This window comes from Cervus canadensis, chromosome 15, assembly GCF_019320065.1.
Source record: "Cervus canadensis isolate Bull #8, Minnesota chromosome 15, ASM1932006v1, whole genome shotgun sequence".
Classification (NCBI taxonomy): domain Eukaryota; kingdom Metazoa; phylum Chordata; class Mammalia; order Artiodactyla; family Cervidae; genus Cervus; species Cervus canadensis.
This window is the reverse complement of record NC_057400.1, coordinates 46,267,006-46,285,719: the sequence shown is the minus strand read 5'-3', so window position 1 is coordinate 46,285,719 and position 18,714 is coordinate 46,267,006. Positions and strand designations below refer to the sequence as shown.

General features: G+C 36.9%; 1 protein-coding gene and 1 long non-coding RNA gene across 3 annotated transcripts in view; one reads left to right on the top strand and one right to left on the bottom strand.

The window, feature by feature from the left end:
* The window catches only part of LOC122453743, a 173,704-nt gene that overhangs the window by 100,871 nt on the left and 54,119 nt on the right, over window positions 1–18,714 (bottom strand). The window lies entirely within an intron of this gene.
* SCN9A (sodium voltage-gated channel alpha subunit 9) overlaps window positions 1–18,714 on the top strand; it is a 164,569-nt gene that overhangs the window by 132,244 nt on the left and 13,611 nt on the right. The window contains exons 19-24 of the mRNA XM_043487903.1: window positions 2,776–2,930; window positions 5,219–5,392; window positions 9,403–9,525; window positions 13,651–13,932; window positions 14,729–14,782; window positions 15,647–15,784. Of these exons, the coding sequence (XP_043343838.1) occupies window positions 2,776–2,930; window positions 5,219–5,392; window positions 9,403–9,525; window positions 13,651–13,932; window positions 14,729–14,782; window positions 15,647–15,784 (926 nt within the window). The remainder of the gene's footprint in view (window positions 1–2,775; window positions 2,931–5,218; window positions 5,393–9,402; window positions 9,526–13,650; window positions 13,933–14,728; window positions 14,783–15,646; window positions 15,785–18,714) is intronic.

Sequence of the window (18,714 nt, the reverse complement as noted above, 5' to 3'; positions counted from 1 at the left end):
TTTTTCAATTGTTATTTCTCTAAGTCTCTCTGGGTCATAGTTCTGATCACAGTCCTTCATGAAACTTTTCCCTCTCCAACTTTTCTTTTACTTCAGCCTCTTGTACATTTCCTCCACCCCCAACTCTGTCATTTCCTTAGGGGTTTTGTCTTCTTCCCCCATCCCAGTGAGGTAGAGCTAAATATTTAACAACCAGTTCTCCAAGAAAAAAAAAATGGTATATGTACTACAGTCAGTTTACCATATTTTGTTCATGTAAAGGATATGTGGTACACAATTTACAAATAATAATATAATCAACATCCTTCATTGACTATTCCATACAGCTGATTAGTTCTCACAGAGTGTGAATTTTGCCAGTTTTTTTTTTTATAACAATGATTGCAATTGATGAACAAGAATAATTTTAACCTGAAGGTTGCTTGGTATTTTCATTTATGTTAATCAGTAACATGAAACAGGCTTCCTGTCAGAACTTGACTCATTCATCAGTGATTTAAACAAATTTTTGCTGAATCAGATAATAGGATTTGAGCAATGAAGGAATATTTCCTCAAATTTTTCATGCTATTCACAGTGTAATGGCTGCAAACATACATACTTTTACTGTTTTATTAACATTTTCTCCCTCACTTTCTTAGTCTACTCTAGAAAATCAGCAAGGCTTGATTTACAGCATTTGATAACTTTTGTAAAGATTCCCACCATAGCTCATTTCTAACTGCTGGTGTCACTTTGCTGCATGTGGAGTTGAAAAGAGACACACAGTAGCCCAACAGTGTAACATATTTCTACCAACCAGGTAGAATACATAAAGCTACTCAAGAGCGTAAATAATAGTAAATTGTAGTAAAATTATTAGAGTAGTATGTTTTTAGTATTTATGACCTTTTCTAAAGTTATACTTTTAGGTTTATACACTTTAATTTTTGATAACAGCTGCATTTAATAACAGGCTAGCAAAATTTTCCTGACAGTTTAACAATAAGTTGTCAAGACCAATGTGAGTTAGTTCCAGATACCTTTGAATTCTCTTAATATAGCTGTTCCAGAATGTTCCAGACTTGTCCCTTTTCTCTCTTACCCTAGATACTTTTTTTGTGTGGTCTTAACAACTTTCCTGATCTCAGCTGACACATACATGCTAATGATTCCTTCACATTCTTTTCCAGTCCAGACTTTTCCTTTAAGCTTCACAGATTCACACCTTCAAATATCTACAGGACCTCTGTGTTTAGAGATTTCACAGGCATCTCAAACTCATTACCACCCCAAGCAGCTCCTGCTCCTGTGGTCTTCATTCATTGCTGACATCCTCACAATTGTCTGGGCTTCTGCCTTCTTCTTGCATCCCATATCTAGTCAGTCAGCAAATCCACTGATTATACCAAATATGTCTTGATTCTGTTAATGCTCTAGTTCCTAACAAGAGCTACCCTAATCTGTCTTTCTTGTTGGGGATACTGAACCAGCACCCTAAATGGTTTTCTAGCTCTGGGTTTTTCTTTGTACCTCCCCATCCCTCTTTTTTCTTCTCTTCCAACTTATCCTCCACAGTTGTTGGAGATATCTATTTAAATTATGATCTTCCTATATAATTCTCTACCTACAACCCTTCACTTACCCCTCATTAGAATACAGGATGTAGACCAAACTCCTTAAGGTGAGGGAAAATACTTTCTATAATCTGACCGATTTCTCTGCCTTATCTCTCATCCGTGCCTCTTGTGTCCACTTTGCTTTCCTCACAGTTCTGAAATGCTTATAATCCCTGTACACATTTTGCTGCTTGTTGTCTGGAATTCCACCCAAACTCTTCTTGACTAACACTTTGATTTAATACACCTCTTCCAGAAAACCTCCTCTGACCTTACTTTTTCAACAAATTAAGCCAGGTTAGGTGAATGTCTTCCATGCTACCAAAAATAACCCCAGCATATCTGTCCTTTTCATTGCTTTATCCTATTGTAGCCATTTATTTCTATATCTAGCTGCCTAACTAAAAGCCAAAAATAGATTCCATAAGAAGAAACTATGTACACAGCTGAGTAAAATGCTTGCTCAATAAATGTTTGATAAGGATGTGAATAAATAAACCTAAACAACTTTAAATAAAAAATTCCTGTTTTTTTTTTTATAGAAGTATGTTTTACATCTGTGATTCCAAAGTCAAATTGGTTTTTAACTTACATTATTTGAAAGTTTTATCTGCATCTTATAATCAAGATCTCTTTCTTTTGAACTGAATTATAGGACTTTCCACTAATTTTTAAAATATTACTTATAATGCTGTTTCTCAAAAGTGCTTTTTTATAGAGGAGTTGAAGTAGCACCAGATTGTAGACTAAATTCACATCAAGAAGGTCATGAAATGCAATATTGTCTTGAGATTTATATTGATTCAGCAATCATTATTTACTGCTCATTGTGTATCAGGATTAGGATTGTTTTAGGGCTGCGATAATAAATAACAGTATGTGGTTTAAATACTGTAGAAGAGGTTGGTGAGGAACTAGGGAAATACAGAAAACACAAATATATCCAAGTTAGAAATTACTGACAAATATTAAGAAAACGCCATGGAGATTTAGGAGATAAGAAAAGGCAACATCCAAATTAAAATTATTTGAAGCTTCAGGTGTGCTTGAAATTATTTGGTTGAGGAATTATCATAGGGAGCACTTTGCATTAAATAATATTTCTTAAGTATTTTATTTATTCTGAATATCCGGATTTTACATATCTTTTACATATTTTACATATCTTTCTTGCCAGGTTGTGTACAGAGGTTCCCGTGCTGCCAAGTTAACATAGAATCAGGGAAAGGAAAAATCTGGTGGAACATCAGGAAAACCTGCTTCAGGATAGTTGAGCACAGTTGGTTTGAAAGCTTCATTGTTCTCATGATCTTGCTCAGCAGTGGTGCTCTGGTAAGTGATCTGACACCTAATGCTTAAATAGATGGTCATTATTTTTAATAAATGTGTTGGAAGTTAAAACTATTGTGGCTTTTTTTTTTTTACTTAAAAATTAATCCCTCTGGTCAGTAAAAGACAAAATGTTAGTTACCTTAGCTAATATTTACTACATGCCAGGCATTATTCTTACTCCTGGAATGATGTTTAAGACCCACGGACTTTTCCCAAGGAGATCAGAGAGCTTTAGGTAAGCAAGAGGCACGGGTGATACAGAACTGGGATATGTTTGTAAGTGAAGTACATGCACACTTAAGCTCTGGAGCAAGAAGGGTCATCTGCTCGGGAATTCAGAAAGGTAGATGATGTTTTGCAAAATCTATAAAGATGAATAGGAATTTTCCAGCCAGGAAGATAGCCTGAGGGGAATGAAGCATAAAACAGCATGAGACATTTAGGAAATTGAAAATTGTCAAACTCTAGAAAGTGGTGGTTGGTGACCAGAGATGCTGTGAAAAAGATAGACAGTGTCAATTTAGGAAGCATCTTGCATAAGAGAAAATACTGTAGTTTTAGGATGAGAATGGGATAGGTCTCTCATTCTTATACATGCGCTAAGCACCTTCTATAAGATTTGAAAAATATCTGGGAGAGTTAGAGGCTCCCTGAGCTTTTTCTTGACTTAGAGAAGGGAAGCAAGAAAGTCCGGAGGGCTTGACTTTAATTCTTGCATTTCAGTTCCATTGTCATTCAGAAACTCTGCCAACTGCTGGAACCTTCTCTCAGCATCTTAGTAGGTCTGTGCATTCTCTGTATCCCACCTGCTGTGTTTTCCTCAATATTGGCAATAACCTTTTGTAAAAAGTGCTAAGGACTATTTTTAAAGTATTGATAGAAAAACTTGGAATAAGCAGAATAAGAATGGCACAAGTCCATAACTGTGGACAAGTAGACCACTGTTAACCACTAAAAGTTAAAGGTCCTTTTGCTTTAATTTTCTCCAACAAGGTGACTGTTGTTTAAACTTGAAAGAGAAAATTCAATCCTTTAGACCTCTTTAGGTCAGCAGTCATTTTCAATGGCTTCAGTTAACTCAATTCTTTAAGTCCGTTCAAACTATTTCTCAGGGACTTTGTGGCTGTAACTGCAGTATCATCATCTACCACTCACTGAAAGTTCTTCGTAAGTATCAAGAGGTGTCACATTGATGGAATGAATATAACAGATATTAATAGAGCTGAAGCTTTTAATGAATGATAAAGGGTTGGTGAAAAATTCAAAGAAAGAAACCATCTTCTGTGCTCTATAGCCCTATTAAGCTACAGCACTGATTCATTTCACAAACCTTTCCTGCTGTGTTCTGGACATACAGCGAGGTACTGAGAATCCATAAGCACGTAAGAGCTGAAGGAGAGGCTCTAAATCCCACTGCTGGCTTGAAGAAGAGTGCAGGGTGAGAGAGATTTATAGGAGGGGCTGACCTGGAATCATGTCTTCAATTATTAGGACTTACTAGTTTGCAGGAGAGCATAGGGGTGTCAGATGAGTGGAAATCACCGAAAGAGTCAGAGTTCTTGGTTCCTTTATAGGACTATAAGTAATTTCATTCTTTTTCACCGTATTTCTCTTGACCTCTGGTGAGCAGCCACCTGTACTGATGAGAACTAAGTGTTACACCTGTGTGTATGCTTGTGTGTTAAGTCGCTTCAGTTGGGTCTGACTCTTTACAACCCTATAGACTGTGGCCCAGCTCGTCTGTCCATGAGATTCTCCAGGCAAGGACACTGGAGTGGGTGAGAATGGGGTAGGTCTCTCATCCTGCAGGATGCCCTCCTGAAGGACCTTCCCAACCCAGGGCTCAAACTGGCATCTCTTATGTCTACCTGCATTGGCAGGCAGGTTGGTGACTCAGTGGTTTAAAAAAAAAAAAATTCACCTGCAATACGGGAGATGCAGGAGACCCAGGTTTGATTCCCTGGATTGGAAGATCTCCTGGAGGAGAAAATGGCAACCCACTCCAGTATTCTTGACTGGAGAATCCCATGGACAGAGGGCTATAGACCTTGGGGTTGCAGAGTGGGACACAACTTAGCAACGGACTTTCTTTCTTTTTTTCCCTTTACCACTAGTGCCAGCTGGGAAGCACACATGTTCCACTGTAACTGTAAACCGGAAGAAAGTCGGCAGGCCCATAACAGTATAATATGTCAGTGATCTCTTTATCAGAATTTCATTTCCTGTTTTGGTCTTGAATCATAAGCTTCAAGTTGTACCAAATTTAAATTTGAGTGTTATTTTCACAGGCTTTTGAAGATATATATATTGAAAAGAAAAAGACCATTAAGATTATCCTGGAGTATGCTGATAAGATATTCACTTATATCTTCATTCTGGAAATGCTTCTAAAATGGGTAGCATATGGTTACAAAACCTATTTCACCAATGCCTGGTGTTGGCTGGATTTCTTGATTGTCGATGTAAGTACTTTTGAGTAAATTTTAAAGAGAGTTTATTCTTAATAATAAGGGGTCTGAAAAATCTCACTAATGTTGTATATTAATCATATTTAGATAGGTGATATACAAAAAACAGTTTTTGCCAAGTTTTAGCTGTACCTTACAGTTTTACCTATACCTTATAATCGCCTGTGTTCTCAGACTTCCTCTATGAGAAATTTGATTTTTGATATTTATACTAATGATTTCATATTTGATTTTTTTGATTCACCTTTTTAATATGTATGTTACCGAGGTACTGCCTAGAAAAATGAATGGTAAGATGAATACTTTTGCAATATAATAGTTTTAAAGAAAGGCTAGCCAAAATAAGAAGTAACAGAAAGAATGTAGATCTTTTCTCTTAACCTGTAATTATGATTGAGTCTTCTAAAAATTATTACAAAATATTTAAGATCTTCACAAACTTCTTAAAATATTATCCCAAACTTTGCTCTTTTCATCTCTCAGTTTAAGAAAAAAAGTTTACAAGCAAAGTTGAATTTATTTTTAGTTAATAAAGGAATATGGCTATTTAATAATGAATTTGTTTGTATTTGAAAATCTGAAGTGTGATTCTCCATATTTTGGAGTATGTAATATGCAGAAATCAGGAAAGTTATATAGCTTCAATTTGAGTTTTTTTAAATATTTTGCAAAAAGCTAAATAAATTATATATACATATAATATGTATAATGTATATGTATAAAATGTTTTAATAATGCAACAGAGCAAAACTCCACTCAATATTCACAATATTCATGCACATCTAGGCATGTGGATTTAGGGGAGGAGTTGAGTTTTTTTTTAATATCTTGAAAACTGAGAAATTTATCTCTCTAGCACAGTTGCTCTCAGTGTAATCCCTGAACCAAATCTTTGGCATGTGTGGGTGGGAACTTGTCAGAGATGCAAATTCTCAGGACCCACTTAAGTCCTACTAAATCAGAAACAATGGTGTTGGGACCCAGCAAAACTGTGGTAACAAACCCTCCAGATGATTCTGGTGCATATTCAGCTTTCAGAACCACTCATGATTTGATATTCAGAGGATGGACTTGTTTGATATCTGCAAGTTTCCTGATTATCTGAAACTTGCTTGACTGACCATTATTCATCAGGAGGGGCATATATCATGCTTATATACAATGTATACATAAGTAGAAAGATAAATATGTGCATATATGTAGATGTTCTTCTAAATTACTGACTGCACTTAATTTTCTCAGTAATGTGCATATATTCAATATAGTAGCACTCACTTAACAGTGGTTTGGAGATCAGGTTAACCATTTCCTTAGGGATTATTCAGATTATAATAGACATTTTAAAACTTGCTTTTTGCTTATTAAAAAAATAACATTTATTATTCTAACTTAAAAGTACACCTATTTTTTAAACATACTTAAGTGGAAACTAATGAACCTGGAAGATTAGATGAATTTAAAAGTGATATGAGGATTAGTTATGAATGCAGGATATATAGCATGAGGACCTAAAAAGAAACAGTTATATTACATTTAGTGAGACATTTAGAAGTATAATAACTGTGTGAAAGCAAAACACTTCACCACACATCCTGATTCAAAAATCAGTTCACTGTGTTTTTGATAGCAGCAGTAGTGAACTTATAAATTTTTCTACTCCTTTAATAGTTAAACATAAGGAAGTTGACTCTTGAGTAGCTCCTAATCTTCCCTGGAAAATTGAATCTTTCAGTCATTACTTAATCCCAATGAACTGCATTGCAGATATTGTTCTTAGTCATTGCCTCTTACTGCACACAGTGTGAAACAATGGATATTTTAAAAGGATCTTATTCAAAGACTGAATGCATTTACAGTTCCAGATTTCAGGTCATTGAGGAGTTCATTGTTGCTTACCAAAATGTGTATTGATTTTCTCTCCATGTTCTTTCTTCTGAGGTAACTTACAATAAGAACACAGATTTCTGTTGGACACTGGTTGTGGTAATTGTGGAGGGTCATCTAACATGACGAAGTTCTTGTATGTCTGTATTGATTGTGAAGCCAGTGAGATCACCTACTAGTGAACTGTCTTCAGTACAATTGAGATTTTGTCCCACAAATTATTTTTGGGGATCTTTGCTGCTGATTCTGAGAAACTAGGGCAGAAAAATCTTGTAGAAAATTTGCCTCATCTCAAAATCATAAGTCTTCAGAATACTTTTGAATAAGGTCTATCAGTTCAGTTCAGTTCAGTCACTCAGTCGTGTCCAACTCTTTGCAACCCCATGAACTGCAGCACATCAGGCCTCCCTGTCCATCACCAACTCCCGGAGTCCACCCAAACCCATGTCCATTGAGTTGGTGATGCCATCCAACCATCTCATCCTCTGTCGTCCCCTTCTCCTCCTGCCCTCAATCTTTCCCAGCATCAGGGTCTTTTCAAATGAGTCAGCTCTTCGCATCAGGTGGCCAAAGTATTGGAGTTTCAGTTTCAACATAAGGTCTATACTAGGACATAAATTTGGCTGAGTGAATGCCACACTCTTTTGACTTAGCTTTAGAATCACACAGTTCATTATTGCTGTTGTTCAGTCACTAAGTCATGTCTGACTCTTTGTGATCCCATAGACTGTAGCATGTCAGTATCCTCTGTCCTCCATTATTTCCCAGAGTTTGCTCAAACTCATGTCCCTTGAGTTGGTGATGCTGTCTAAGCATCTCATCCTCTGCCACCCCCTTCTCCTTTTGCCTTCAGTCTTTCCCAGCATTAGGGTCTTTTCCAGTGATTTGGCTCTTCACATCAGGTGGCCAAAGTATTGGAGCTTCAGTTTCAGCAACAGTACTTCCAATGAATATTCAGGGTTGATTTTCTTTAGGATTGACTAGTTTGATCTCCTTGCTGTCCAAGTGACTCTCAAAAGTATTCTTTAGCACCACAGTTTGAAAGCATTAGTTCTTCTGCACTCAGCCCTCTTTGTGGTCCAACTCTCACATCCGTACATAACTACTGGAAAAACCATAGCTTTGACTATACGGACCTTTGTCTGCAAAGTGATGTCTCTGCTTTTTAATATGCTGTCTAGGTTGGTCATAGCTTTTCTTCCAAGGAGCAATCATCTTTTAATTTCATGGCTGCAGTCCCCATCCACAGTGATTTTGGAGCCCAAGCAAATAACCTGGACTTTATTCCAATTGAAATTTTGATAGTTGATTTACTTAAATGTCCAGAATTAATAAGCAAGTGAAAAACCTACAAAACTATGAAAAGCATATGTGATTTTATTATTCAGATATAAGAATAACTTACTTTCCTTCTATTATTTCTTTTTTTCTGGTTAACTTTCCTTTAAATCTATTTCCTTAAAAAGGCATCTATTTTATCCAATTTTTAGACAGTTAGTAGATAACTTTATCTATAAATCATGTTGTTCTTGTTGAGTTACTCTTCAGTTCAGTTCTGTCGTTCAGTCGTGTTCAACTCTTTGTGACTCCATGTACTGCAGCACGCCAGGCCTCCCTGTCCAACACTAACTCCCGGAGTTTACTCAAACTCATGTCCATTGAGTCGGTGATGCCATTCAACCATCTCATCCTCTGTTGTCCCCTTCTCCTCATGCCTTCAATCTTTCCCAGCATCAGGGTCTTTTCCAATGAGTCAGTTCTTCACATCAGGTGGCCAAAGTATTGGAGTTTCAGCTTCAACATCAGTCCTTCCAATGAACACCCAGGACTGATTTCCTTTAGGATGGGCGGGTTGGATCTCCTTGCAGTCCAAGGGACTCTCAAGAGTCTTCTCCAACACCACAGTTCAAAAGCATCAATTCTGCTGCACTCAGCTTTCTTTATAGTCCAACTCTCACATCCATACATGACCACTGGAAAAACCATAGCTTTGACTAGACAGACCTTTGTTGGTTGCTCTTGGTAATCTTTAAAATTAACTTGTTCTCATCATGCTTTATTATTTAATTGGAACCAGATTAAGTGAAATTTTTGATTAATGAAAATTTTCTTTTTTGTAGGTTTCTTTGGTTACATTAGTTGCAAATACTCTTGGCTACTCAGATCTTGGTCCCATTAAATCCCTTCGGACACTTAGAGCTTTAAGACCTCTGAGAGCTTTATCTAGATTTGAAGGAATGAGGGTAAGAAGATACTAAACTTTCTAATATATTCATATTTCTTAATAGAGTATGAAATATGAAAAATGGGTAACTAGGAATTATGGACTGTCTATACACATGTGCATATATATACATATGTATGATCTGTTTATATAAATAATTGTGTATACATGTGCATATACACACAATATTTCAATGCATATTGTTTAACAAAGAGTAAATGAAATATAATAATGCCTCCTTCATATTATATTGTTAGGCAGTGATTCAAATAAGTTACTTTTCCCTTCCTAAATGAAAACCTTTCCTATGCTAGGAAATGCAAATGAAAGGGACACTATTAGTCCTGACAGCATCTCTCATATACAAGTCATGAAGAACTTGCCTGTATCAGGTGCTTAATTAATGTTTTTTAAGGAATCATTCTGGGTAGGAAGCATAAGAAAAGACAGAGAAGTAGCATCAGGCATCACTTTAAATTTCACTCTTGAAATACATAGTTCACTGAAAATGGAAATATCTCCAAATTATATTTGAGAAAATGGAAGTTCTGAGTTAATTTAATTTGCGCTAGACTGTATAGTGCCTGAAAACTGATTTGTTTTTCAGAAACAAACCAGGTGAGATAAATAAGGACTACCAGAAACCTAGCTTTAGGGCTGTGTTAAACCAGCAACTTCTTCATAAAATACACAGAGGATAAGAGGACAGTGACTTTATTTTCTCTAATGAGTCCATATCCTCATTTGTTGCTACTCCCCTCAAATTTCTTCTTCTCCAGATATGTTCCTGCTTTCTCATGCCTCCATTCTCTTGGCTGGAATGCTTCTCCCTCCCCTGTCTCAACTCTAACTCATCAACATAGCAAACTCCTACTTATCCTTTAGACCTAAATTTAAATGTGCCATGTCTGTCCAGGTATAACTGGGCATCCTTCCTATATGTTTAAACACATAAAATCCTTATTATATTGCATCATACATATTTATCTGACTGCCTCTCTGTAGTCTCTGAACAATTTAACATGCAGATTAGTCTAGCTCTGTGCTTCTCTAAATGTAGTCAGCATCATTTGAAAACTTACTAGAAATGCAAATTCCTGATTCCACCCTAGATCTGCTGAATGATAAACTCTAGAGTGGGGCTCAGAAATCTGAAGCCTCTGGTGAGTGTTAGACGTCTTTTAGTCTAGCAGATCTTCATTGTTATTCCTGCTAACCTAATTAATACTATAACCTCAATTAGTTAGTCTATCCAGTGCATATTGTTCCAATGTATATGAGACATCGTGATTATACAAAAAAAATTTTTTGTAAGTAAAAGTCAATTCCTGTTTGTCATGTAAGAACTGAAAAATTACATTTAATTTTATACACAAAAGTAATATTTAAATTGACATTAATTTTGCTTTTTGAACATGAGTATATAGAACATTGCCATCAGAACTTCTCACTGATCCTTGGACTCAAGCGGAGCACATATGACATTTTCATGATCAAGGAATATACTTTCACGAACAAAACTACTTCCCTCAGTGATGAAGCCACCCCATTATTTTACCCTGTTCTTTGTTCTTCATCTGTAATACAGATGAATTGGATGAAGGAGAATGTTTTAATATATTTGGAGTGAAAAATGTATCTATTTAGTTTATTAGCCAGGCAAAAAAGGGGATGTTTTTTCACATTGCAGGGTCATTTTTAAGAATGAATATGATTGGAGACATTTTATAGTTAGCTTCCTCTGAAAAGACTTGAGGTTCTTGAACTTATTGACTTCTCCAAATGGCCTCTCATCAGGACAACATATATCCATCTCCCTCAGAGACCCATCATAATGTGCATTCTTTCAGCAAACATTTTCAACGCCAACTGTGTGTCAAATTTTGTACTATAAAACTACGATGGTGAATAGACCCCAGGCCCCCAGGAGTGAGTCAGGACAATGTCCATGGAGAGATAGACAGGGGGATATTAGTTGTTCTGTGGCATCTGCTATAAGCAGTAAGCACCCAGTGCTGCGGGGGTAAAGATGAAAGTGGCTGCTTGGGGAGACCTGGGAGGGGCTTCATAAGGAGGTGGCCTTGGAGCCATGACTGAGAGAATGGGCCCTAGCTCACAGGCAGGTGGGCATTCCAGGCAGAGGTGCAACTTGGTAGAGAAGGTCAGAGTTGAATAGGCAAGGTGTGTTTGAGCAGCAACTAGAAGGATCAGCATGCCTAGGTGAGGCATAATGGGAGGGCAAAGGAAATGCGGGTGAAAATGTAGGTCTGAATAATAGCTGACCACTTTGAACTCTCTAATCCTGTTCTTCCTAACCCTTTGGGGGGTGATGTACACTATAAAACTCTTGTGAAAGTATAAATCATCTCTATAAACAAAGCGTGCCCATAATATTTTCATATAATCTCATGCCCCCATGGAACCTCTACAGGTCCATGAATCGCAGGGTAGTAACTGTAGTTCTGGATCAAGAGTCAACAACCAAAGCCCACAGGCTGGATGCCTGTTTTATAAAGGAAGTTTCTTTGGATCACATTGCATTCTTCAGTCACTAAGTTGTGTCTGACTCCTTATATAACCCCATGGACTGTAGCCCACCAGGCTTCTCTGTCCATGGGGTTTTTCCAGGCAACAATACTGGAATGGGTTGCCATTTCCTTCCCCAAGGGATCTTCTGAACCCAGGGATCGAAACTGTGCCTCCTGCATTGGCAGGCGGATTCTTTACCACTGAGCCACCTGGGAAGCCCCATTGGATCACAGCCACACCCATTGGTTTGTGTGTGATCTATTGCTACAATGGCAGAATGGAATAGTGGCAACAGAGATCATATAACCTGCAAAGCCTAAAAACATTCAAGACAATGTTTGCCAACTCCTGCTCTAGACAATCTCAAAAGTAGTCAGGGATCCTTAATGTCTTCCCTTTTGGAAATGTCTTGAGAGCCTGCTCAACATATTGCAGAAAAAGAGAGAACATATGCTTTTTACTTAACAAGTTGGTCTTTAATGCATTTGTCCCCAAATTTAGGGTAGAGTTTAAGAAGATAGTAAGTTTGGAAAGATGAGGTAATTAAGAAAATCTGGAGAGTGATAAATGTTACAGTAGTTGCCACGCAGTGGAAAGAGGCATTGGTGATAAGTAGTAGTAGAAATGGCTGAAAAGCAGAAATAAAGGGAGCATGAAAGATAAACTGTATTGCATTTTTGTGTTAGCTGAGACTAGCTCTATCTATATTTAGCCAAGGCTTATATGGAAATTGCTTTTTACATTTAGAATAATAAATTTGAAAAGATTGCTCTCATTCTGCAGATGAGGAAACAGGGATCCTAAGGTCTTAAGTATATTTATGTTATCACATAACTAGTGTCCATGCATGCTAAGTCATTTCAGTTGTATCCAACTCTTTGCGATCTTATGGACTGTAGCCCTCCAGGTTCCTCTGTCCATGGAATTCTCCAGGCAAGAATACAGGAGTGGGGTGCCATGCCCTCCTCCAGAAGATCTTCCTGACTCAGGGATCGAACCTGAGTTTCTTACATCTCCTGCATTGGCAGACGGGTTCTTTACCACTAGTACCCCCTGGGAAGCCCCATCACATAAATAGCAGCACCAATTAAATCTAAGGGGTTCAAACCATAAAAAGATTCCCAGTCTTAATTCCAGCTTATATATAGAAATGGTTTACATGGAAGAATTTTAACACTGGTAGTTCTAGGACTATGAACCTTTCAATGTACATTTTGCTTATTTAATTATTTATATTTATAAATTTCTTTCTTTTCTAGAGCATGCAGATTTTATGACTTCACCTTACATACATCAGGTTTTTGGTTTATTCTTTTATTTATTTTATTTATTTAAACTGTCATTTAATCTTAGTAAATTGTTTCATTTTGTTGCTAATAGTTTCACTGTGTGATCCTCATGTATTTTTGTAAACTCATTGATCATGGGGCTCCTGTCTCATTTTGTCCTGCTTAGCACACTGCTGAGCATATAGTAGGCATTCAATAAGTCTTATGTCTTAAACATGTAAGGGTAGCTTTTCTAACTTTTAAAATTCTGCATAATGTTTCATTAATGTTGCCTATTTAACACTCTTACTGGTCCTAATCATTCTTTTCTTTCTTTTGAATGCTAGGTAGTTGTGAATGCACTCATTGGTGCAATTCCTTCTATCATGAATGTGCTACTTGTGTGTCTCATATTCTGGCTGATATTTAGCATCATGGGAGTAAATTTGTTTGCTGGCAAGTTTTATGAGTGTATTAACACCACAGATGGATCGCGGTTTCCTACAAGTGAAGTTGAAAATCGTTCTGCCTGTCTTGCGCTTATGAATGTTAGTCAAAATGTGCGGTGGAAAAACCTGAAAGTGAACTTTGATAATGTTGGACTTGGTTACCTGTCTCTGCTTCAAGTTGTAAGTGACTCATTTTATGAATGCTTGAAATTTTAGTGCACATCGGATGGAGGAGCCGTCATTATCATATAGCTATTAACTAAAAATTAAAGATAGGTACTGTGTGACTTAAGAAACAGAAGTGGTCTTTCTTAGAACATGTGCGTATAAACATGAGTTAAGAAGCATGGGCTCTATTGCACTGCTCTACAGGTGATTAATCCATAATCACCTTTTCAGAGTCCCCTGACCCCCCTGCCATTGTGCCTTCTGAATATTGCTCCAAAAATGAGTAGTCATTTTTTGGACTACTACCTTCACACTACAAGGAAATCAGAAGGCCTTGCCACTGGTACAGAAAATCCTTAAGATATGGAGAAAAATTACTTCTTTCTTTAGTCGTAAACTCTCCACCCCCTCTGGAAAAATAAAAGTTCAAGTACAAAACTCACAGGCAATTCTAACAACCTGGAAATTCACTAGGACTGAGATTTAGAATGTGACTTGGCAATGTGCCCCCACTCTTTTTCTTCTTGACACGGCATCTTTATGTTAAGTTGATATCTTGAAATATAATGGGCTCTCTTTATCCATGGCTTTGCATCTGCATGGTGCAAGGACTTCAGCATGGGCAGATTTTGGTGTCTTCAGGGAGTGCCCTGGAACCAGTCCCCCCTGCATGTACCAAGGGATGACAGTATAGTTCACTAACTTAATATTACTTAATAAATGTTGTAACATTAAACATACTTACTCATTTATGGCTATTTTAGAGTATGAGCTTCACTTTCAGATTCTATTAATGTTATATTTACAGGCAACATTTAAGGGATGGATGGATATTATGTATGCAGCAGTTGATTCTGTTAACGTAAGTATTGGTAAACATAACACCGAACTCTTCAATTTTGAAAAGCTTCTTTGTTTAGTTAGGCTATTTTCAAACAGCAGCTCCAAGAAGCTCTTGGTCCGCGCACACACATTGAAGAACATCCACGTGGTGGTAGCCTCGGTTACCTGTGTGGCATTTGGAAGCAGAGCTTGACTTAAATTCTGTGACTCTGCTGTATCAGGCAAGCTTGCATCTGACTTGCAGCAAGCCACTTTATCTCTCCGAGCCTGTTTATTGATCTATAAGAAGAAGACAATTCACTACTACTTCATGGGGCTATTCTCTGGATCCAGCTAGAAAATGTAAATAGAGAACTTAGCTCAGCCTGGCAGTAATGTGTTCAGTTAATATTTATCAAAATAAAAATGAAGTAACATGTTTTATTTATCAGTCTTATTGCTTTTATATTTTAAAGTGCCTTGGAAGAGTTAATGTGAAATAAGTCTCACACTAAGGAATTTTGAAAACTACTGACTAGTTTATATTATCACAAAAGCCAGTGAAGATATTTCTGTAATCAAATTAAAAAAGGCAAAATTTATATAAATATGATATCATCTCCTTTACTGTTTTTTCTGGAAATAAATAACATGGATTGTAATTTACTTACTACATTGTCCTATAGTCCAAGAAGGTGGATAAGCCCTTTGTAGTTATTAGAAAATTATATTTAGTATTGAATAAATGTTTAAGAATGATTATGTTGAACTTTGACAACACTATGGCTTCTGTAAAACCACTTTTACCTAGGATTGCACTATTTGAATTTCCTTGTCAGAGCATGTGAGAAAGAAAATGATGAATTTATTGTCAACATACTGTTAACGTTTGTTAATCCCATAGGTAGACAAGCAGCCCATTTATGAATACAACCTCTACATGTATATTTATTTTGTCATCTTCATCATCTTCGGGTCATTCTTCACTTTGAACTTGTTCATTGGTGTCATCATAGATAATTTCAACCAACAGAAAAAGAAGATAAGTATTTCAAGTTTATGTCATTGCCCTGAAAGACATGAACATTATTTTTCCAAAATATGTAATGTGAAATTTAATGTCAATTACTTCATTAGAATTTCATTAATTTTCCAAGTAGTTTTTAGTATCCAGTGATGGATATGCTTAATCTCATTCATCTCTGAACAGAAAAGAATCATCCTGCAATGCCTGAGACCTGGATTCGATTCCTGGGTTGGGAAGATCCCCTGGAGATGGAAATGGCAACCAACTCCAGTATTCTTGCCTAGAGAATCCCATGGACAGAGGAGCCTGACAGGCTACAGTCCATGGGTCACAAGAGCTAGACACGACTTAGCTACTAAATGACCACAAAGTCCTAATTATTTTTAAGCAATACATCAACTATTCAGGTTTTTTTTCCCCAGTGTTCCCTGTGGAGACTTAAGGAAACTCAGTGCACTAATATTTATTCAAAATGCTTTTCATAAATAGTTCCTATATTCTGTTCTAAGCCATAGAGGGATTATTGTTATAGACTTTGTCTTGTAAATGAGGAAAGGCACAGAGATTTTGAGTAATTTACCAAAATTATGCACCTGGTAAGTGATAGGGTTTTAATAGTAGTTGATCTCATATACTTTATTATTTAGGCCCCTTTCTACCCCCCAAATACTGTAATATGATATACTGATAAATGCAATAAGAAATTAACAAGAAATATAAATAGAGCAAAGCTAGATACAGCTAAAAAATTTTTATGATGTATGTGACAATTGAGCAGGCATTGGAAGATGGATGAAAAGACACATAGCAACAGGGAGGCAAAAGGATAAGTAGTCCACAGCGGGTCAGAGATATGTCTGAGCACATGCACAGTGATAATAAGGAGGCAGCAATCCAGGCAAAATACCAGTACCATACCATACCCAGCCCAGTCGGGATGTAGTTTTGAGAAAAGAAATAGTAAGAGGCCTTGATTTGCTTAAGCACAGATCTGAAAAGCCATATTAGATATTTTTCAATAGGAGCTGATGTCATTGAAGTATTTCGAGCAAGGAAGAACGTACAAGCAGGACATACACATTTATTAAAATTTGATGACATGTCTGATCCTGTGTAAAGTACTTTACACAGTAATCTTCATCACATTCTATAAGTGTAGAGGGCATAGTATCCCCATTTCACCTCTCAGAGGGGTTATGTGCCTTGCAGATGATCGGATAGCCCAGAAGTAGCTGCATCATAGATCCAACTCTGAGGTCTCTTTTCCCAGAATTTATGAAAATCCAGCTTTAATTTAAAAAATTAATCTATCAGTGATGCAGAGAATGACTGCAAGAGCCCAAAGACTAGGTTAGACTCTGCTTTACCTGCTACCTAGACCACACTTCATCCTCCAAATCAGTCATTTGCAGCACTAGAGAATGTGTGTGTGTGAGTGCGAAGTCGCTTCAGTCATGTCTGACTCTCTGTGCAGGCTCCGCTGTCCATGTGATTCTGCAGGCAAGAATACTGGAGTGGGTTGCCCTACCCTTCTCCAGGGGATCCTCCCAACCCAGGGGTGGAATCCCATGTCATGTCTCTTGCATTGGCAGGAGGGTTCTTTACCACTAGCGCCACCTGGGAAGCCCACTAGAGAATAGGGGATACATTCAATTAAGAGATTTTAGCGGGTAGGATCTACAGTATTGTTTGTGCTTTGCAGGAGAAAAAATTGTCTATGCAGTCTCAGTTTTCTCAAAGTAAATTGAGTTACTGTGGCTGTAGCACCACCCACAGGAAAAGAGAAAAGTCTCTTTTCTAAAAAAGTCTCTTTTCTAAAGAGAAAGATGAGGTAGAGAATAACGAGAGGAAGTAATTTCAGGTACTGGCTCAACAGATGTACCTGCAATAAAATGTCATTCATGATGTGATTGACTATTCATGGGTGAAGGAAAATGTAGTAAATTGTGTTGTTTCTGTTTACATTCTGAATACAGGTGTTTATTTTTTAAATTCCTTGTTCTATTCTAACATTTTATATCTGACTGTCAAAGTTAGTATTATCATACATTCATGCCTTTAGGCAGAGAATCTTAAATAATTAGTAATCTTGAAAAAATTTTGTAAATTATACCTTCACTTCCAATGTAGTTATTTTTCCTACTTTGGTCATTATATATAAGCTGTGATATATATATAACCTGTGATATATAAGCTGTGATTATATATAACCTGTGATATATAAGCACACATATACAGTTCTGCAGCGTTCCCTATAGAGGATGAATTATACGTGTATCTAGAAAGAGCAGTATGACCATGACGGGACAGCCACAGCCCTTACTGCTTTAGTCCCCTTGCTTTTAAATATTATTCTTACAACAAGAATTGCCACTGCAGGAAGATGGGATGAATAGACACCATTACCAGTAACATCAAGCAAAATTACTAATTTCAAAACACCGACAGCTCGTTATCCCCTACCATTCTTCCAGTGTTTCATTTGCATATGAAACATGCTTTTTTTCATTTATTTTTATTAGTTGGAGGCTAATTACTTTACAATATTGTAGTGGTTTTTATCTTCTGCCTCTTTCTAAATAAGTTTACAGTTTCTTTCCAACCAACTTGGAGAATGAAAGCAGACGGGAACAAGCTGTCTTCGGTTAATAACCTATTACATAGGAGGCTTCCTGTGGTATACAAAGTGTACATGAATTCATCTAGTCCATAGAACAAACAAATGAAAGTGGTACCTTTATATATGTGTATAAACCGAGGCCTACACAGAGTAAATAACTTGTTTCAAGTCAAGAAATAGGTCATTGGTAGTCAGGATCCAAAGTTCTGTTTGAGTGCAAAGCCCATCCAAAATGAAATGTGGCCTCTTAGTGCTTTTTAACTTCAACACTTTAGTCTTGGTTTGGTGTGAAAGTCAAAGTGTTAGTTGCTCAGTCATGTCCAAC